The sequence below is a fragment of the Triturus cristatus genome, chromosome 3_1 (assembly GCF_964204655.1).
Source record: "Triturus cristatus chromosome 3_1, aTriCri1.1, whole genome shotgun sequence".
NCBI lineage: Eukaryota > Metazoa > Chordata > Amphibia > Caudata > Salamandridae > Triturus > Triturus cristatus.
The window spans coordinates 1,063,697,291-1,063,719,295 of record NC_140583.1 but is presented as its reverse complement, the minus strand read 5'-3'; the positions used below and the strand labels follow the sequence as shown (position 1 = coordinate 1,063,719,295).

At 47.0% G+C, this 22,005-nt stretch overlaps 1 protein-coding gene across 4 annotated transcripts in view; it reads left to right on the top strand.

The window, feature by feature from the left end:
- Positions 1-22,005, top strand: part of HYOU1 (hypoxia up-regulated 1) — a 210,247-nt gene that overhangs the window by 153,214 nt on the left and 35,028 nt on the right. For 2 of the 4 annotated variants that reach the window (XR_014978996.1, XR_014978997.1), the window contains exons 22-24: positions 8,158-8,242; positions 10,695-10,950; positions 17,685-17,855. Coding sequence is in view for 2 of the 4 variants with exons in the window: in XM_085645895.1 (XP_085502021.1) it covers positions 8,158-8,242; positions 10,695-10,950; positions 17,685-17,774 (431 nt within the window). In the remaining 2 variants the exon portion in view is untranslated. The remainder of the gene's footprint in view (positions 1-8,157; positions 8,243-10,694; positions 10,951-17,684; positions 17,856-22,005) is intronic. The other 2 variants (XM_085645895.1, XM_085645896.1) reach the window with 1 other exon arrangement.

The window sequence follows — 22,005 nt, the reverse complement described above, 5'->3', positions numbered from 1 at the left end:
AATGCTGCTGAAAGATCCAGCAGCACCAAGACTGCAGCTCCACCCTTATCCATAGTTGTTCGTATTTCATCAGCTGTTTTAATGAGAGCTGTCTCAGTTCCATGTCCTTTCCTAAATCCGAATTGGGTTTCATCTAAGCAGTTGTTGTTTTCGATGTATTCGGCCAGCTGAGTGTTCATCACCTTTTCTATGATTTTTGCTGGCAGAGGGAGACCTGCTATGGGTCTGTAGTTGCAACAATCAGAAGGGTTAAGGTTGGTTTTTTTTAGGAGAGGTCTGATTACTGTTTCTTTCCAGATGGAGGGGTATATTCCTGTTTCAAACATGGAGTTGCAGATTTTGGTCAATTCTGGGGCTATAATTTCTGAAATGAGTTTTATTATATTAGGTGGGCAAGGGTCGTTGGGAGATCCGGATTTGGATTTAGAGATAAGGTCAGTTATGTGTTCGTTTGTGATTTTTTTTTTAAATTCTGAGGAGGGAGAGTCGTCCTGGTTGTTGTTTTGAGATGTTGAACTATTGTATGAAGAGGGGTCAGTGTTGGACATAGTGGTTTGTGCAGAAAAACTGGAGTAAATGTCCATGACTTTGTTTTGAAAAAAGCTGGCAAGATTATCACAGAGGATTTGAGTTGGTGCTAGTGACGGGGGTGTGTCTAAACCTGATAATTTGGTAACAACTTTGTAAAGTTGTTTCGTGGAGTCTTGAGAGGATTCGATTTGATTAATGTAATATTTACTTTTTTCCGTTAATAGTTTTTTGTAGTTGGAAAGTGCTTCCTTGTACTGAGTTTTAGTTGTGTTGTCGTAATTTCTGCGCCAATGGCGCTCCAGATTTCGACATTTCTGTCTTTCTAACCTTAATTTCTCTGAAAACCAGGGGGCGGATGGAGTTTTCCTGTTTTTGGAGGTGTTTTTTATTGGGACAAGTGTGTCAAAAGCTAGACGAAGCCATTGTGTGTAAAGCATGGCTGCGTGTTCAGGATTGTCTGGGAGGTCTTGATGCGTAGCTTTCAGATGTGTTTTAATATTTTCTGAGGAGATGCTGTTCCAAGCTTTGAAGTTGACAGGCGAGAGAGTGGTGGTCTGATTATGTGGTTTATGTAAAGTGTTAATGTTAAAAAGAATTGCAAAATGGTCAGTCCATGTTAAAGGAAGGATATTTCCTAGTGAAATGTGTTTATTGTTGGTGAAAAGTCCATCGAGAGTGTGGCCAGCTATGTGAGTCGGCTTGTTTATCAATTGAGAGAATTCAATGGAGTCGAATTCAGAGAGTAGAGCAGATGTATTTTCATCATTGTTGGATTCTAAGTGAAAATTAAAGTCACCTAGAATAGTGAAATTAGCTTCTCCTGCGGAAGGCTCTATAAGGTACGATAGAGACGAGAGAAAGTCTGTTCGGGATCCGGGAGGGCGGTATAGTAATATACCTTTGAATGTGAATACTTTGGTGAGTGATATGGCAAAGGAGAAAGCTTCATAGCCATTGTTGAATATTGGATCTATTTTGATATTGTAGATATCACGATGTATAAGAGCTATACCTCCGCCTCTTTTGTTATTTCTGTCCAGTCTTTTAACAGAAAATCGTTTGGAGTTACAACAGCAAAGTCAGGCCCTGATGATGGGTCGGCCCAGGTCTCAGTTAGAAATAAGAGATCCAGATTGTGGTTCTCAAGAAAAGCAAGTATTTCATATTTATGCTTAGGTAAAGAGCGGACATTAATGAGTGCGGCTGTGACAATATGATTATTTGTTGGGAAGGTAGAGGGATCCATAGAGGTGGATAGTGGTATGCCAGAGCTGGGTGTGCAATTATTGCATGGCGTTAGCACTTGAGGTGGTATAGTGGTGTTGCAAGGACAAGTTTGTGACTTCTTGGAGATGGTCCTGATGTTTAGCAGCTGTGTCCTGGTGTAGATTACAGAAGTGGGTAGCTGAGCTGGCTTTGGTGGATCAGGGGGGGGGGGGGGGGGGGCGCTAGGCGCGGTCCAGGCGCGGACTGGCGCAGCCGGTTTTGCCTTTGGCGCGCCTGCGGCGCGCCGGCGGGGCACGTCCGTTGCGCTTTGCATCTGGCTTTGAGTAATTTTTGCCAGCAGCTGATTGGATGGCTAACCGGAAGTGCCGGGCCCTTCCTGTTGCACGTGATCCCTCCACTCAATCCGAATTATCGGTGGTGGACCGGGGATTTTGTGCTGCTGAATGGGTGAGTGAACGGCGCAAATTATATTTAAAATCTACAAATGAGTGGTGGGTTAAAAATTTGGGTCCCCACAGTTTAACCACTCTATGAAATAGCTCAAATCTTCCTTAATCCCATGCCATATAAACGACGTGTCATCGATGCACCGTAACCATTGGCAGACATTTTAAAAAAAGAGGGCCATGTCATTATATAGGTGTTTTCTTTCCAAGGCTCCTACATATAAACAAGACAGACTTTGGTCACACGTTGCGCCCATGCTGGTCCACTTCGTTTGGCAGAAAAAAGCCCAATTAAAGAGGAATATATTGTCTTTTAAGATCATTTCCATAAACTCAACAATTAAGCTCGCGTGGGTTGTTAAGTCACCATTTTCATCCAGTAGTATTTCATAAATAATCTGCACTCTTATCTTGGGGGATATTTGTATATAGAGTTTTGATGTCTAGCAAAACTAACCACTCATTATCTCAATCAAAGTCAATCCCTTCTATTTTGTGAATCATGTTTGTGGTGTCCTTTTATATATGAGGGCTGTTTCGAGACCATTAGTATCAAGAAACAGTCCACATATTTACTTATTGGTTCTGTTAGGGAATTTAAACTCTAAGCAATAGGTCTCATAGGAGGGGGGAGGTGCCCCATGTTTTTGTGTACTTTAGGGAGCCTGTACATGGCCGGTATGATTGGATGTTCATCCTGCCCCTTGGACGTCTAACATTAGCCATGAGATGGCACTGTGGTGAATGTGCAGCGGTATCCGTCCTCTGAATCTCTGCTACTACCAAAGTCCAGTAATCCTGTACTTCCTACATTGCCAGGCTAAGTGCATGTAGTCTGCCCTATCTTGACTGCACTTAGGGCAAGCACCCGTTCTCAAAGCAGATATGCCGCGCAGGCGTATCGGAGTAAGATAAGTCCTATGTAGAAAATTATAATGCACCAGCTTGAAGCGAGCATTGCAGGAGACGGTATGAGTGAGGTCGTTGACTCGCAACTATTCCTCCTCAGTAAGTGGAGCGGTCAGGCCCTTGTCCCAGGCCATCCGTGACCGCGGAGTGGGACTCGCTGCATCAGAAAGCATGGCTTTGTCCAATAGCAAGATCAAGTGCCGGCCCACACCACATGTTGGGAGGATCCCGAGAGAGTGTGTTGGTGGAGGCGCTGCTGGGCCATGTTTCCCTGGCTATTCCTGCCAAACCCGCATGATGGATGAAATGACCGAGCCCAAGAGAAAAGGTGAGCTGTGCCTCCTTAAAAGTGAGGAAGAACTTGCCGGGGTAACTGTACCCGAGGAGTGCACACCCACCATCACACCACGTTTGCAGAGACCTATTGTCTGCCATACGTTAGACTGGCTTTAGTATCGGGAGCGGGAGTTCCCGATGGAACTGGGCTCCTTTTAGCCCCATCCGAATGAATCTATGCCAGAGTATCGCTGTGTGCCTGACTATTCATCAGACTTCCAAAAGTAATCTTATGCCCTCCATGAGGAGTTCGAGCAATCCCCATGGCCTTTAAAGTCTCATCAGAATCCTCCGCTGCCATTCACTCTGACTTACTGATAGATCCACTGCATTCATCTACCCTTATCTTGGGGTTGACCTCCCTAGGGGTCCCTTGTTCGGAAACTCCATGGTCTTCCTCACCTTTACATTGCAAGAGTAACCATGACAAGCTATCTGCCAGTTTGTTGTTCCACCTTAGAACGTGTTTCACCTTGGAATTGTAGCTCTGAAGTCTGGCTGCTAACTTTGCAATCTTTGCCGATACATTTAATGCACCCAAAAACTACAGTTCTCAAAAAAGGTATGTGATCCTCTTTAAGATAGTATTCAAATATTAAATGTCGTTGTGAAACCATTTAAGTGCCAAAGCTTCCCTTCTATGATGGTATAGTTTCTCTCTGCAGTAGTCGGGGGGGGGGGGGGGGGGGGAGGGTGGTGGTGTATGATTGAAGGCCACAGTTTTTTCATTTCCTTTCAGTTGCTATAGGATAGCACCAAACCTGAAGGCGCACGCATCCACAGTGCTAAGTCCTTATTTTTTTTTTTTTTTTTTTTTTTAAGACCTCAAATGGGGAAAGAATATTTGTTCCTGAAATCTTTCTACATATTGAAATGCCTTTTGCTAAGGATCACACAACCGAAAATGTTAACTTTTTCTCAACAAAAGCCTTAAAGGTTCCATTCTCCCAGAAAAATCTGTCACAGACTTGGAAAAGTAGTCTATGACTCCCATAAAGGAACAGCTTCTTCCCTGTTCTTTAGGGATGGGTTCTTCTTTGATTGCTCTGATCAGGGCTGCCTCTGTCAACCCCACTGTCGAAACGGTGTAACCTATATATTCAGTCTCTTCCAAAAATATACATGGTTTCAAGGTTAATCCTGACCTCTTTAATCTGTTCAGCACTTCTCTCGGTGCCATGTTGTGTTCAGCAAGGTTTTTCTAAACACTATGATGTTTTCCTGGAAAGACCAAGTGTTTCTTTTGATGCTTAAATATAGAATTCATCCTCCTCTTGAATTCCCTTGCTGCATAGGTTTTACAGGAAGGTTGACGCTTGAATCAGAACGCCCCCCTCAGGATTGATGAATACTGCCAATGACTTGGAGTGTGGGGATAATTTTATTTGGTGATAAGTGCTCAAATCAATTTTTGAGAAGTACTTAGTCCAGTATAAATGAGATTGTGCAGATCTTAAATAGGGATTAGGGAAACTCTCCATTATTATATTTTGATTGAGACTGTAGGTCAACCCAAAATCTCGATTTGCCATCAGACTTCTTCCCTTTCACCACTGGAAAAACTCGCTCAGGTGTTTCCACCTTGTTTGATAATGCGCCCACTAACCATCTCAACTAGCATGCTCTTGACTTTATCCTTTGCAGCTAAAGATATCCTCCTGGCCCTATGTCGGATTGGAATACCGCCCTCCTTCAAACCAATCTTGTGTACATAACCTTTCCGCAACCCAGCTTCTTTGAGAACACTGCCTTGGCATCACTAACAGTTTAATCTGTACTGGTGACTTCAACCACAGTTACCTGGTTGGCTCCCCCTACGATTAGTGATTATGCCCCATACATTTTACCTGCCTGTCCTTGAAGGCGATATTAGCCCACAAATAGCCCCCACATCTATAAAGCTATCCTTTCGGATTTGTGTCCTTGGTTTGTACAAGAACTTATGCCCATGTTTCCACCAACCTACTCTACGTGATGACTGTGTACATTGCTCTTGAGTCTCCCATCAGATCTACCTCGATGTCATTCACTACAAATGCAGCGTTTGTCCTGTATCTCCTTCACAAGACATCCCTGTCATCCTCCTCCACTCAATACCCTATATATTTCATCACCGTCTTTAACGAATACAAACATATCTGAGTAGAATGTGCCTTTTTGTGGCACCTCCAGCACTCCTTGTCCCACGCTTAATTCTTGGAATCGTAGTTGTGGTATGTGCTCCTTCACCTGCTACCTGTGCAAAGCCCTGAGGTTTCTTTACCCGTGCTAGCCCTACTGGTTCAAGGAATACGTTGGAAGGCTCCTTTCTTACTCACGGCATTTACTTCACTAATCTAATTCCCTGATGTTGCGACATCAGCACCCTTTCTACATTCCCAATTATCTATTTCTTTCAAGCAAGGGTTTAACTCTTCCACTATTTTAGCAATCTTGATGGCTTCTTTGAGAGGGGGTTTCCTAGAGTCCCACAACCCTCTCCTGTATTACTGCAGTGTATTGTAGAGCATTGCACTGCTAGCCGATCCTTAATTAGTTCATCAGTCATTGCCCAAATCTGGAACTTAATGGGTAGTACTTTAATCGGGCAGCAAGGTCATCAATAGGTTTTGTCCTGTGCCCGAGTGTAGAACTCATGATGCGTCATTGCCAAATTTTATCGACTCAACAGATGCATTTTTTATTCTCATTTTCACCTTCAAGAACACTTTAGGAATGTCTTGACCTTGTTGTTCTTTAGCAACCGAAAGATACCTTAAAACATGCTTTCCTTTACCAAGCGATCTGATTAGTAATGCTTTCTTCGTTTCCGCTAAGCTTTAGTCCCTCCTGTGCCACCAAATAATTCTAAAATGCTCGATCCATTCTTTCACTCCTGTGGCCGGTGTGACTGGTTGAGCAAGGACGAATGGTGGTTGTATTTACTCCTTGCGAATCCAGGAAAGATGGTCTAAATTAAGTCACAGATGGGTAGCTGGCCCTCACCCTTAAAAATTGGGTTAGAGTAAGCGAGAAGTTGAGTGCACAGTTTTCTTTGTTCAGGCTGGTCACGCAGTTTTATTAAACCCCACTTCCACTATGTCGATTAATTGAAGCGTTTCACATGCCTATGATATTAGTGTTTACACAAAAAAGTGCGCATGAAATTACAGGAAGATTCAGTGGAGGACAACCTATATTACACGCTCAGACCACTTGATGGCAGCATACAACCAAAATCTCCAGTATCTACTCGTGAACGTCTCAAGCGCGATTGTTTTTCGGAGAGGCTATCACACAGTCAATAATTTTTCAGTCATTCGAACCAAGAATGTTCTATTAAGGAAAAGGGAGCTAGGATTATGCTTTTCTAACTTTACTGCAAAACCTCAGCAGCCAATCAAAAAACAGCAAAACACAAACTCCATTCCCCAAAGCCCCTCAACCAATCCGGGCCTACCAGTCCTTATACCACAGAAAACACACGAGGGCGACTTCTTTCTTTGCAAAATCAAGTGTCTTTCGATAATCCACGAACAAGAACAATTAACAAGTCCTCTGTGTCCGTTGCTCCTCTGGACAGTGGAACGTGATCTAACCATGGAAGAAGCCCTGGAGAACGCTGTGACCACTCTGAGGCGTGGCCGTCAGCCTTGGAGCTGGAACCTCACATTCCTCTCCGAAGACGCCTGCGTCTGGTCATAACTTACCAAACAAATGAAAATCGGAGTAACGTCCCCTACGTATTATGCATTAAACTATCTGGGTGAGAAGCGGTCATCCACCCAGCAATTTCATATGTTGATATAGTAATTGCACGCATGGGTATAATTCTCTCCTCCGTTTCCTTAATAGAATTGACAGTTTTTAACATGACTGCGTGAAAATTGTCATTTTATTTCCGGACCAGAGGCTCAGATTATGCTTGTTTAAAGTTGATCCACCACCACAGAGGCAACATTAATTTTTATTAAAGTTCAGGTTTATAATAAAAACGTTTAAAAGTAGAATCTGAGAAGCAGTCCGCTCTCATGATTTCCTCTAGATGAAAACCCAACATATTGGCTTTTGATGCCATAGCTCCCCTGACAGTGAGCACCAAACAGTCACATCCACACTTGCTTCAGTCAGTAACCATTTGACCTGTACCCCAAGGGTCATAACTCAGCCACACCCTGTTCAACATCTACATGACCCCGTGTGCTGAGGTTACATGTATGGTCTGTTGGTGTGGCTGTTGGCCCGAGTTCTGCCGGCCATGAGCTGTGGTCCCATATGAGCTGTTCCTTCCGAAGATCATTACTTCTGCTTTGTCTGAGTTGAGTTTGAGACCGCTGTTTCTCCTCCATTTTGCCACGTCGGTCATGGCGATGCAGAAGTCTGTTTTGGCGTTGGAGGGGTGAGCGAGAGGATTAGTTGAGTCACCGGCAATGTGAGTGTATGTTGAGTCTGTGAAATCTGATGACTTCTGCAGGGTCACACATAACCCTCCTCGTTTCACAGCTGGGCTTGGGACCGGCCATTGCAGAGTTAGTTTTTCCAAAAATGGTTTTAATGACTCTAATTCCAATTGAGGTTTCGAATTGCCCTTTGATTTACTTTGCAGCTCCTTAATTTTGTTCCGTATACAGTTTATTTCAGTTAAGCATTTGTTGTATTTGAATTAATTACTCTCTCATCTAGGTGTTTCTTTCTAAAAGTGCAACTTTATCTTACTCTTTTTCCGCAGGGGAGCCCGGATGATCCCAGAAGCTGATCAGATCTTCACTGAGGTGGAGCTGACAACACTAGAGAAAGTGATCAATGAGACTTGGGTAAGGGGTTCTGTGAAAGGCAATACTGCTGAACGTCAAAGTCTCACGTGGGATACATTCAGTGCCAAGGAGCTAGCTGTACATGTTCTAGAATGTTATGTGCTGGAAGCTGGTTTTGATGTGAGACAGCTATGAATGCTAGTCTCGGCTCGAGTATTTTGGTCTAGGTACTCTGGTGGAAATATGGAATAGTGGTAATTGCAGGCATAGAACCATAGATACAGTTGCAGGGTGTAGGGTTTGATATTGCAGGTACTCTGGTTTGATGTGGTGTAACCAATTTGTTTGCATGCATTGTTTTTTAAGGTGTGTTTTTTTTTATATATATAATTTATTCTCTGAAAAACCAAAGGTTACAGAGATGTTATAGCTAGGTTCATGTTTCACTCCCCAAAAACCATAGAAATTCTGCAGTTATATTTATACTTATCTGAAGAAACTATAACTTGTGCCGTTAAATAACTTTAGTGTATGTAAATATACTAGGCAGCCTAATAATTCAATGCAGTGATGCTTATATATATGAATACAAATGAACGGCCAGCAAAAACCATAAAAAAGACCAATATATTTTATTATCAAAATAGAAATTAAAAACTCATGATAAATCTGACAATGTCCTGTCCTATGGGTAATCTAAAACTTTGCGTCAAACCATAATTTCATGATCTAATCAATAAAGATGCATGTGAAATGTCATGAAAATCGATATAATTATGTACAGGAAATAAAGCACAAAAGTGGCTTAGATCCTTGCTGATTCTTGGCATGTGCTGTTAAATAGCTTTAGCAAAAGACACACAATTGATGGACTGAATGCAGAACAAATCAAAACATTCACCCCAAGTAAAGAGATATGGGTTAAATCCATCATTCTTTTGCTCATTATGCCACCCCAGTTTCGACCTGGCCGTATGCAAAGCAGTCTTGATCCTGTGCCTCATGGGAACAGTCCTGCTCGAACAGCCCAGCCAGGCCCTCCCTGGACAGGAAACAAGCATTCTAGGACCGTTTTGGGGATTTCACCCCTCATCAGCCAGGATAGCTTGACTCTAGTGGCATGGATAGCACAAGACCCACGTCTGGGTCCTAGAATGCTTGTTTCCAGTCCAGGGAGAACCTGGCCTGGCAGTTTGGGCTGGACTGTTCCCATTGGTAACCGGGTCAAGACTGATTTGCATATGGCTGGGTTCAAACTGGAATGGCATGGGGAGCAAAAAAACGATCGATTTAGGCCCAGATCTCTGTACTGGTGTGAATGTATGACATTGGTCTGCATTCTGTCCATCAATTATTCTTTTTGTGTTAAATAGCATTAGGCCAAGAGTTATAATTTCAAAATAAGTGTAAAGTATAACTATAACAGACGTATTTCTGTGGGTTTGTGTGGGTGAAGCGTGAACCTAACAATAACGTACCTGTTGCATTTGATTTTTTTTGTTTGTGAATTTCCATTTTTTTAAATGTAAAATAATACTTCATTACCTTGCGTTAATACAACCACTGCTGCACACAGTGAAAATTGTCACTAAATATCCCCAAACGGGGAACTGATTTTTTTTTTTTTTAAAGAAGGTCTAGGACCACTGTTTTTTGTATTGTTCCCAGGTCCACAACCAATTTAGGGTTACCCCATTTTTGTAATGCACACAACCTTTGGCTGTTCATGAGGGGGGGCTGGCCGCAGCATCCAATGGCACGTTTTGCAAACCCTGCAGCCATGTGTGGCAGGTGTATGGTGTGTGAGTGGGTGTGGGTTTTTTGCTCTCATTGGACTTTGGCTGCACGGATATTCTTGGATCTACATCCCTAGATATCTATAATTTTTCTTTAATCACTCCCAAACTAATTAACAGATTTACACCAAATTACAAAAAGATCTTTCTTGACCAAGATCTAGCTTTCTGCCAAGTTTGATGTAATTCTGTTCAGCAATTCGGGCTGTAGCAGTATCTAAACATTGGAAAATCCCCATCGATATTGCATGGGAAAAAGTGTTTTGGGACCCCCCCCTTTTCTTCCTCTATCGCCTGCTTGATGGATCACCCCAAACTTTCCATACAAACCTAGATAAACTCTGACCCCTTTTTTCTTTTTTGGGAACATTTAGTGAAGATTCCCCAAACGGTGTCAAAGTTATTAGCAAAACAAAAACACTTTTTCTATGAGAGAGGTTACTACTTGCTGGCTACAGCCAATTGTGGAAGGTGCCATGTTAGGCTGAGGGATAGGGCTTGGGTTTACGGGTCCCTGTTAAGAGTTGCCATTGATCTGGAGTGTGAGGTGAGATATGGCCTTAAATACTCACATGGGGGACGGCTGCTGCTGTTTGTTTTCCCTCTTGGCACATACTCCAAGGCAGGATTTGCAGCAGTTAACTGATAGGACAGATGTTTGTTTCTAGATCAAGTAAATGGCCACATCTCACACCCTAATCTTTTGCCTCATTCAGACATGGAAAAACCAGACCGTTGCTGAACAGGGCAAGCTGGCGCCCTCCGAAAAGCCACTGCTGCTCTCAAAGGACATTGAGTTGAAACTGGGTATGCTGGATCGGGAGGTTCAGTATCTGCTGAATAAAGCCAAGTTTGCCAAACCCAAACCGAAGAAAGACAAAGAGAAGAGTAAAGCTGAGACTGACAAGAATGCAACATCCTCTCCCAAGGACAGCGAGAAAGTTATTCCACCGAAAGAGGAGAGTCAGGAAGGTGAGTAGGACTGGTAGAGTGGATGTGGTGTGGAGGTGCTGGGAAGGAGGAGGACCATTCCTGATTTGATGGCTAGAAGCTTATTACACCTAAATAGTGGAGTTTAGAGAGTAAGGATGGGAGTAAAAAGAAAAGTAGGGAAGAGGTGGGAGCTTAGATGGTGGTCAGAACACACTGTTATCTTCCAAAGAGCGAGAGGATCATTCCAGCAAATTGCTTATAGTTTGATTTTAAATAGAACACATAATTTACACTCAGACTTGGAACTGGGTTGCAAAAACACATTTATTAAAGTGATTTTGTCTAGATAATCCTGCTTATAGTGAGCATTGGTTTTGCTCCTGTGTTTACTTTTCGCTTTACTTCGTCATTGTGTGTGTAGCAATGGAGTTCGGGCTCCTACATGCAGTACCTTGTTATTGCTATGTACAGCCTGTAAGTTCTCTGCAATGTGGTGGAGAATAAAACTTGCATATATAGCAGGTTGTATTGCTGTTTATTCCATAATTGCCTTGTGACCGTGTTATGAGGTCCATATTACATTTGGGGATGCCCATTGTGCAACCTACATGTGGACGTTACCAATATAGAGACTAAGGGTCACACAAGATCCCTGCTAGAAGTGAAGCTAGATCTCCTATTAGCTTGGAGGTGCTTGCTGTATAGTCCGGAGTCCTGTTCACAGAAAAGTAGGTTAGGGCCACTGTTCGCTTTATGCCTTACAAATTGCCCAGTGAATTAACACTAATGCTGGTAACTGCTATGATCTTTGACTTGTACCTTGAAGACAGATGAGTAGGTATTTGGCTATAGGCCTACCTACTTGTGAATTCTGTTTGGAGGGAAATTGATTGAGGACAGTTGTTTCAGTTTTACCAATCTGAAAGAGACACGTTAGTGATTGATTCCTTACCTTAGAATATCCCCAGGCATCAGACTGGATCCGTAAAGTTTTTTGTAGCAGTACCCCTGTGCATCAGTAGGTGGAGTTGTGCGACTCCGCCGCTGGCATCGTAAGCGCCTAGATGACGTCACGGAGACTGCTTAGGCGCCACCCATGCGCGCTGACGTCAGTTCTTTCTTTTTCCGCGCCAGCAAGCGCAGATCCGAACAGAGCACGTACCTTAGTCACTTTTTGACTACTCTTTTGAGACTTTGTCTCCCCTTTTTTGTCCTGGTGCACGTAGGGATGCCTGGCTTTAAGTCTTGTGGGGCCTGCCGTTGCAACATGTCGGTGGCGGACCCCCATGCTGTTTGCCTCTACTGCCTGGAGACCGAACATGACTCCCGGTCCTGCCAGGACTGTCGAACCATGGCCTTGAGGGAGCGGCGCCGGAAACTGCTGGAGGCCCGTCACTCGTCCCAACGCCGCTCCAGGTCCAGGGACCGTTCCCGGTACCGCTCGCGGGGCCTCAGTCGTCGCTCTTCGGGCTCCAAGTCTTCGCCCTCAGATTCCGGTAAGCGATGACAGAAAAAAAGTCGAAGAAGCGTGTTCGCTCTCCGAGGAGGGACAGCGGTTCTGCCCCTGTGTCTCCCTTGGAGTCTGGGAGTCCCTTGGCCTACCTGCCTTACCCGGGTCCGTCGGCGACTCCCGAACAGGTGCAAGAGTTTGTTGTCACCATGGACAGCCTTTTTAGGCCTCTGGCTCCCGCCGGCGCGCCTTCAGGCCCTGCGGTCCCGTGTCCAGATCCTGTTGGCCCATCGGCACTGCCGGCGCCAGTTTCTGCGCCACAGGATCCTACGCCGTTGGCTCCCGCCCCGGTGCCACGTGGTCTGGCGCTGCCGACTCCGCCGTTAATTCCACACTTGCCCCCGACCATTTAGTTCCTGCCTGGGATCTGCATAAGGAGAAAGCGCCGGCCCGATGCAGTTTGTCCCTTCTCCGGCTCTGCCACCGCAGCCGGTTCCTCCTGCAACGGAGGTGGAGGATGACTGGGAGGGGTCCGAGGACCCTCTTGCCCGTCAACGTGACTCCGAGCAGGACTGGGTGGACGATCTGGAGGACGCCGGAGACCTCCATGTCTCTTCTGACCCGGGGTTTGCCTCTACCCTGCCTACGATGGAGGAGGGCGCTTCCTACACGATGGTGCTCCGTCGGGCTGCTGAGGTCCTCAACCTTTATCTTCCTACGGTGGCCCTCAAAACTAACCTCCTTACTGAGGTGTTCCAGATGGCATTGACTTCGTCGGAGCCACTGCTTCCCTTCAACGACACCCTCCCAGATGTCCTGTTGGGCACTTGGTCGCAGCCGGCCACAGGGGCCCCTGTGGATAAGAATGTCGCCAGGCGTCACCGCCTGGTGACCCTGTGTTTCTGACCACTCATCCCACGCCTGAGAGTCTGGTCATCCAAGCCTCGACGTCGCAGAATTCCTTTCCCACGGCTCCACCGGATAAGGACTCTAAGAAGCTGGAACAGTTCGGTAAGCGGTTCTTCTCATCTGCCAGCTTGGGGCTGCGGTCTGTGAACACCGCCTGCTTATTGGGCCGCTATTCCCACGCGGTGTGGGATATGGTTGCTCAGGTGTTGTCTCAGTGTCCTGAGGAGGTCCATGCTGTGCTTTCCCAGGCAGTTGCTGAGGGTAAGGATGCAGCTAAGTTCGCCATTCGGTGTGGTTTGGACACTGCTGACTCGTTAGGCAGGGCCATTTCTACGACTGCGGCTCTGCAACGCCACGCCTGGTTGCGTTCTACTGGGTTCTCGCCCAACGTCCAGAGCTCGCTCATGGACATGTCTTTTGACGGCACTAGCCTATTTGGTGATAAGGCCGACAGTGTGCTGGAGCGTTTTAAGGACTCGCGGGCCATGGCCAAGTCCTTGGGTCTTTCCACGAAGAGCCCAGCCACTCCTAGTTTTCGTTCCTTTCGTGGCCCAAGCACATTCCGTCAGCAAGCCTGTGCAGAACCAGCCTCAGCGTGGGCACTGCCTCCGCAGGGGCGGCTCTGGGAATCAGTGTGGGGGGCAATCCACATCCGCCCCGGCTGCTTCTGCCTCCAAACCTTCCTAATCCGAGCTTTGGGGAGCACCCCACGCCAGTGGGTGGCAGGATTCGCCATCACCTAACCCCCACCCACTGGCGCGCTATCACATCGGACAAGTGGGTGTTGCAGATCATCCGCAAGGGTTATTCCCTTACCTTTCAGTCCACCCCTCCAGCCATGCCACCTCGGTCTCACCGCATGTCGGGGGAACACTTGGCGACTCTCTCCAGCAGGAAGTTGCAGCCCTCTTGGCCAAGGGGGCCATTGAGTGTGTTCCTGGGCCAGAAGTAGGGAGTGGTTGTTATTCCCACTACTTTCTGGTCCCCAAGAAGGACAAAGGGGCTCTGTGTCCCATCTTGGACCTCCGGAACGTCAACCGCTTCCTCCGGAAGGAGAAGTTCAAAATGCTGACTCTGGCTCAGGTCTTGGCTGCCCTCGAGACTGGATGGTAGCATTGGACTTGCAGGGCGTATATTTTCACATCCCCGTCCTGCTCGCCCACCGGCGTTACCTGCGGTTCACGGTAGGCTAGGAGCCTTTTCAGTTTGCCGTACTCTCCTTCGGTCTTACCAGCTCCCCTCGGGTGTTCACGAAAGTGATGGCGGTGGGTGCAGCTCACCTGCGCAGGTCAGGGGTGCCAGTCTTCCCTTACCTTGACGACTGGTTGTTGAAGGCGGGCTCGCCCCAGGCAGTCGTCAACCACCTTCAGACTGCGGCCGACCTCCTGCATTTGCTGGGGTTTTCCATCAACGTGCTGAAGTCGCACCGAGTCCCTCCCAGAAGCTTCCTTTCATCAGAGCGGTTCTGGATTCAACGCTGTTTCAGGTTTATCCTCCCGAGCAGCGAGTCCGGGATATTCAGGCTATGATTCCGATCTTTCTGTCTCTGTCCCGGGTTTCAGTCAGGATGACCCTCTGGCTTCTGGGCCTGATGGCCTCCTGCTGGTGACATGCCAGATGGCATATGCGGGCTCTGCAGTGGGACCTGAAGTTCCAGTGGGCGCAACATCAGGGCAACCCTTCCGATCATGTCCAGATCTCGGAGGGCACTGCACGACAGTTGCAGTGGTGGCTCACGAATCGCGATTGGGTCGATGGTAGATCTCTCTCCCTTCCCCAACCGGAGCACACAGTGGTGATTGATGCGTCCCTCCTTGGATGGGGAGGCCACTTGGGAGAGGCGGAGATCAGAGGCCTCTGGTCTCCGGCCAAGTCCCGGCTCCATATCGATCTGTTGGAGCTTCGAGCGATCCGACTTGCAGTGTGAAGGCATTCCTTCCCTTTGTCTGGGGAAGTGTGGTGCAGGTGTTCAGACAACACCACCGCCATGTGGTATTGCTACAAACAGGGCGGGGTGGGGTCCTGGACACTATGTCAGGAGGCTCTGCGCCTTTGGACATGGCTGGAACATCAAGGCATTACCTTGGTGGTTCAACACCTGGCAGGTTCTCTGAACGCCAGGGCAGACTAATTCAGCCGCCGGTGCTTGATGGATCACGAGTGGCGTCTGAACTCTGACGTGGTGCAAGGTCTCTTTCAGCAGTGGGGAGAGCCTTGGTTAGATCTATTCGCCACCGAAGAGAACGTGCAATTTCAGCAGTTCTGCGCGTTGGAATTTCCAAGGCGGCACTCGCTCGGCGACGCTTTTCGTCATGAGTGGAGTTGCGGTCCATTGTACGCCTTTACGCCTCTACCACTTCCGCCCAGAGTGTTGAAAAAGATTCGGCGCAACCGGGCCCAAGTCATCCTTGTGGCTCCGGATTTGGCACGAAGATACTGGTATCCCGAGCTCCTCATCATGGTGATCGATTTCCCCCGATCCGTCTGCCTCTTCGGTAGGATCTTCTGTCGCAGCAGCAGGGGACAGTCCTCCACCCAAACCTGTCCAGCCTCCATGCGTGGACATTGAGCGGCGACAGTTGACAGCTTTCGATCTTCCTCCCGAAGTCTGTGATGTCATTCTGGCAGCCAGGCGTCCCTCCACTAAAACGGTATACGCCTGCAGGTGGAACAAGTTTGTGGCAGGGTGCACAGCGAAGGCTGTAGATCCCCTTTCCGCCCCTCTTTCTGAAGTCCTTCTGTTCCTTCTTTCTTTGGCCCAGCAGGGCTCTGCTCTGGGCACTATCAAAGGATATCTTTCGGCCATCTCCGCCTTTTTACAGCTTCCAGATCAACCTTCTCTTTTTAAGTCCCCGGTTGTTAACCGTTCCTGAAGGGCATTACACACAAGTTTCCTCCGGTGCCGTTGATAATGCCTCAATGGGCCTTAAACCTTGTTTTGACATATCTGATGTGCGCTCCCTTTGAGCCCCTTCATAACTGTCCTTTGCGTCTTCTCGCTCTCAAGACGGCATTCCTGTAGCTATCACCTCTGCCGAAGGGTGAGTGAGCTCCAGGCTCTTTCTTCCAAGCCCACTTTCCTTTCCGTTCATCAACACAAGGTGGTTTTAAGGACCAGTCCTTCTTCTTTCTTGCCAAAGGTGGTCACGCCCTTCCACATCGGGCAGACCATCACTTTGCCCACCTTTTTTCCGCCTCCGTATCCTTCAAGGGAGGAAGAGAGGCTCCAACGTCTGGACCCAAAACGTGCGCTCGCATTCTATCTGAAGCGTACACAGCAGTTCCGGGTGGATGACCAGCTCTTTGTTGGCCATGTGGGCGCCAAAAATGGTCGGGCTGCGCACAAACGGACCATCTCTCGGTGGGTCGTTCTGTGCATCAAAGCATGTTGCTCCTTGGCTAAGAAGGAGCCTCCTGTGGGGCTGCGTGCCCATTCTACCAGGGCAACTGCAGCCACTACTGCCTTGGGACGCATCGTTCCCTTGCAGGACATTTGTCAGGCAGCTACGTGGGCCTCGCTGCACACGTTTACCAAGCATTACTGCCTTGACAGTCGGGTCCGGAGAGACGACGACTTTGGCTTTTCTGTTCTCCGTGACTTCCTGGTGTAATCTTGTTCGCAGACCCACCACCGGGTTTGGTATTGCTGGGGTATCTATTCTAAGGTAAGGAATCTATCACTAACGTGTCTCTTTCAGATGCGCAAGTTACTACTTGTGTAACGATATATCTGTAAGAGACATTAGTTAGTGATAGATTCCTTACCTCACCACCCATCCTCCCCGTTCTGCGACCTGATTACTAGGGTTATGGTCATCCTTTTCAGGGCCCTAGTTTCATGGCACCAGTGGTCAGTTTCATGCATGACTCTGCGTTCCTGGCGTGTAAAGTCGTGTACAGAACTGACAGCGCGCATGGGTGGTGCCTAAGTAGTCTCCGTGACGTCATCTCGGCGCTTACGACGCCAGCGACTGACGTGGAGCCGCACGACGCCACCTACTGACGTGCAGGGGTACTGCTACAAAAAACTTTCCGGATCCAGTCTGACGCCTGGGGATATTCTAAGGTAAGGAATCTATCTCTAACTAATGTCTCTTACAGATATATCGTTACACAAGTAGTAACTTGTGCTTCAATGAGGAGCCAGCTGGGCTAATACACTATCTTACAGCGCAACAAGGAATTTCTCTTCAGTCTGTGAACGATGTAGATTTCTTGGGGTGTTCTTAGTAGGTTGGGGTCTGTCTGCAAGTGGTATTTAGGGCCCATGTGTATAATTGTGGGGCTCCCATTAAATTGCTCAGCTTGTATATGGAAACTTAAAATGTGTTGAATGCAGTCTCTCCATGCCTGTAAATTTAATTCACTATTTTTCACCTATGGGTGACCCTGCCTACTATTCTCCATCCTGCAGGTACCCCTGAGGAAGCCAAACCAGTGAAAGAGCCCCCAAATGCTGAGACCACAGGCGAGGCTACGCCAGAGACTAAGGAACCAGTGGCAGGTAATTCAGAACCGTATTCTGAATTATGAAACACCAGCACCACATGATCCATTCAGATCCTGGAACCTGCTGCTTACTCCCGTAGGTTTCATCACAGGCAGTCCTATGTCACAGACCGATTGAAGCTTCAGGTCAAAATCATGTTTTCAGATTTTGTACAATTGTTTCTAAGCCCCATCTTAGGCCCATACATTTTCTTTTCCCTTTTCTGCACACTTGGACACCTCTCTGGGGAGTAGCAAAGATAAGTGAAAGCGGTTGTCTGATGGATATTTCTAACTGCAGTTTCCTCACCTTGGAATACTCCCCAGAGCCATACTGGATGCAGAAGACTTTCTTTATAGCAGTTATGTGGTGCCATGTTGCACAGCACTTACTCAACGCCACCCTGAAAGTAATGGAGCTGAGCAGCTTAGAAGCACCACCATAGTGTGCGGTCAGATTCTTTCTTTTCATGCCTTTGGCCCAGATCTGGCCTCTGAAAATTCGTCGAACAAATCGACAAACTTGGGAACAAGCCCTTTCACCAGTGTGCTAGGAAACAATGTCTCCACCTTTAAACAATAGGTTTCAAGCCATGCCATGACTGCTGGCAGCAGAAAAAAAGTCTTGACGCTTTAGAAAGGGTCTGGAGTAAGCCCTATGCACCTGTGGCAAAGGCTGGTTATGTGTCGGCCTTGAAAAAATACAATGCCTCCTGCAAAGCTGCACGGGCAGTTTATTATACTGAAGTGATTTCTAATGCTCATAACTGTCAAAGTTGTTTAAAGTAGTGAAGTATTTGTCTGCAGCTTTCTCATTTACACCGCCCCCCTCCCTTTCCCATCCAGTGTGATGAACTTGCCTTGTTTTTTTCTAAACAAATGCAAGACAATTCACAGGCAATTGGAAGCTGATGCTTCTATCCTTCTCCGGATGTTCAACCACCCGTTCTATCCATTCCTCATCTCTGGGACGGTCAACATACAGTGATGCCGGACACATACTTGAGAATTAATGTGTGGCCTCTTTTGGACCTTGAACGACTGCAAACCTTATTGGCTACCATTAAGTCTGGTTCTCCCCCCCCCCCCCCCCCCCCCCCCCCCCCAAATCATCATTTAGCCTACTTAAGGAGGGGCAGCCCTCTGGGTAGAGCTGTACCTCCTGAATTCCTCCTTGGTCACAGGTGTGGTACCTCAGAACTGGAAGCATGCCGTGATACTCCCTTTGCTCAAGAAGGACCTTTACTCTCAGTACTGGTCCAATTTCAGGCCAATTGCACTTACCTCCGTTTTTTCCAAAATTCTTTAAAAGCAAGTTAATACTCCCCTCTCCTCCTTTGTGACCACTTCCAGCATGCTCCACCCTTCCCAGTCTGGGTTTAGGGTGGGTTTCTGCACTGAATATGCCCTACTTTTGAGGCCCACCTCTGGGTAAGTATTGCTTGGGTACTTGCCTTCAAAAACATCTTATCTGGTAGAGACTATCTAGCCGCAGATTCTTTACCGACCCACCCATCCTCCCCACTCTAGCTCGGTTAACAGATTTCTGGGGACAGGGCAGTTCCCCTTTCAGTGTCCCACTTTTACACACCAGTGGTCAGTGTTATTCATGGCCCACACCGGAAGTAATGTGCTTGGTCCCAATGTAGGCACCACCCCAGGGTGCTGACCTCCCATTTCTTTTGATGACTTTATATGCCTGGAGCGTGGAGCCATGAAAAAACGCTGCCCACTGTTGTGTAAATCTAGGGCCTTGTAAGGGAAACCGCCCTGTCCCAAGAAATCTGTTCATAGAGTGGGGAGGATGAGTGGGTCAGTAAGGAATCTGTGGCTACAAAGTTTCTGCCAGATAAAGATTTACCGAAGGGAAGTAACTTGTTCATCTCTGCTAAAGGAAGTCATCCAAGGTCAAGTCAACACCGTCATAGCCTAGTAATGCATTGTTATGGCATTCCTCTGTTAGCTGGCATTGACTGCATCTCCCCTCCACCCCTACTCTCTCCACTCCGGTAAGGGAGAGGTATCTCTTCATCTCAAGAGTGGGAGAGAATATCAGAAGACAAGTGGGTACTCCTTCCCATCGATACTTCTAGCTACAGATTCCTCATGTTGTAGATATTCCAAGATGCCAGACTGAATTTGGAAGATTTTTCAGGATAACCCCTGAGACCCATACATAGATGCTTGCAATGCTCCCAGACGTTAGTTCCCTTTCTTTCCTTGCCATCATACATAGATCTTGTTCCCCTTTTTGTTTCTTCATCAATGAACTAGCTTTTTTCTCAAGTGTTTCCAGTGTGTAAGGGTAATGTAGCTTCCTAAGACCTCAAGCTTTAATCCCTCTGGTGACTTGCAAACAAGATTCCCCCAAGATATGCCTCTGGTGTCTAGGGTCGGGCCACGACCCTAAAGCCAGCGGCGTGTGTGCCCTAATGAATCTGAAGGAGATTCAGGACTGTGAAGCCAAGCTGTACTTTGCTGAAAATCTTGTACAGTCCGCTCCCACTCGAAGTCTAGCTTAGTCTTCAGATAAGTCAAAGTCGAAGAAAAAGCACAAAAACGTCAAGTTAACCTCTACTCAGTCTTGGCACTCTCCCTCTACATCAAATTGCTCTAGGGTCTTGTTCACGGTCCTCTATTGAGGAACCAATCCTGCAATGGATTCTGATGCAGCCAGAATTTCCGGGTACATTGGCAACTTCACAACAGAAAACAATGCCATGCTTCAAATCCTAGGCACATTACTGGTTCCCACTGACACGTTTCAGGGCCCCAAGGATCCGTGAAAGCCTCCTGCTGGATTTATGCATGTAGGAGTATGGCTTTTTGCAGATTCACACCCAATGTTGAACTACTTTGGGTGCTGTTGTAATGACTCTGTGCACTGGGTGTGATGTCGAGTGCTTGGTGTTTGTGCCCGGACCCTTAAAAATGTGCACCAGAATGTACAAATTGGCTAATCCCTGATTAACGTGCATAGAAGACTCTCCTAAAAGGTACTCTGGGTACCTAGGGCTTGTAACTTAAGGTGCTTTAGTGGACTGCAGCACTATTTGTGCCACTACTAAAATGAAAAAGATTTGGCACTAAACCTAGTCTACAGGCTCTGTGACATCCCAATTGGAAACCTAATTAGAAAATGTAACTTACCTGCGAGTCCCTAGTGTATGGTACTCTGGGTACCCAGGGCTTGGAGGATACAGTGCCACTAGTGGAAGCTAGTGCATTTAAGTGTGCACCACTGCAGTGGCAAATTAAAACCTGGTGTTTGAGGCACTGTCAAATTCAACCAGTCAAATTAACCCCTTTGACAGACCTAAACTCCACCTATTTATTACCGATTAGTCACCCCCTAAAATGTACCATAAGTGCCCAGAGGATAGGGTGCATTGTTCTAAATACCAGGCCATGTGTAAACTGTTGATTGTGGCATGTGTGACTGTAGATGCACATGCTGTGCATACTTTCACCGTCTAGTATTATGTTAGGATGTGTACAACTTATATTGCTATTAAGGAAGTCTTTTTTGAGTAATGGGATCCAGTGACTCCACTTATCACTTATTAGTGGTAATGCACATGGGCATCAACTCTATTGTTAGATTAATTTTTTTCTCCACCGTCTTGTTTAGACATGTCTATGTGAGCTCTAGTTCGATGCCACATTGTGTTCTCGCCGGACCGTCAGATCGGTTCCTCGTCTGTTGTGAAAATAATCCTGCTTACTCGTTGATCTCCCCTATCGCGCAATCTTCAATTCGGTTCTAGTTGACCATGTCTTGGAATACCATCAATTCAGTCGAGGATGTCCCTGTGATGGAAAGTATTCCATTTCGGTTCTGCCCTAGTGGCTTAGTCAAGTATCTGAGTGCAGAACTCCAGTGTCTGCAATTTGTGATTGTCTCCCAAACACCATGAAGACTATTGTTTGTGTCTCGAATTCCGAAACAAAAAGACCCTTTGGAACAGGAAAGCACACCCCATCACTTCGGCTTCTATGGTGCACAGAAGGGTGGTGGAAGACACCCTGGACCTCTTCGGAGACACAGAAGTTGGATGTCAAACAATTGGACACTCCTGCTGTTGAATTAGAGGGGACTTTTTTTCCCCGAAAGCGTTGACTCTGAGGTGGATGCCGAAGCAATAGAACCTCTGCTTTTCCAGCGCCTGCTGAAGACCACTAAGAGAGTACCGTTACCTCCCCTACTCGCCATAGAGAGGCATCTACCTGCCTTGACCTCCAGAGCT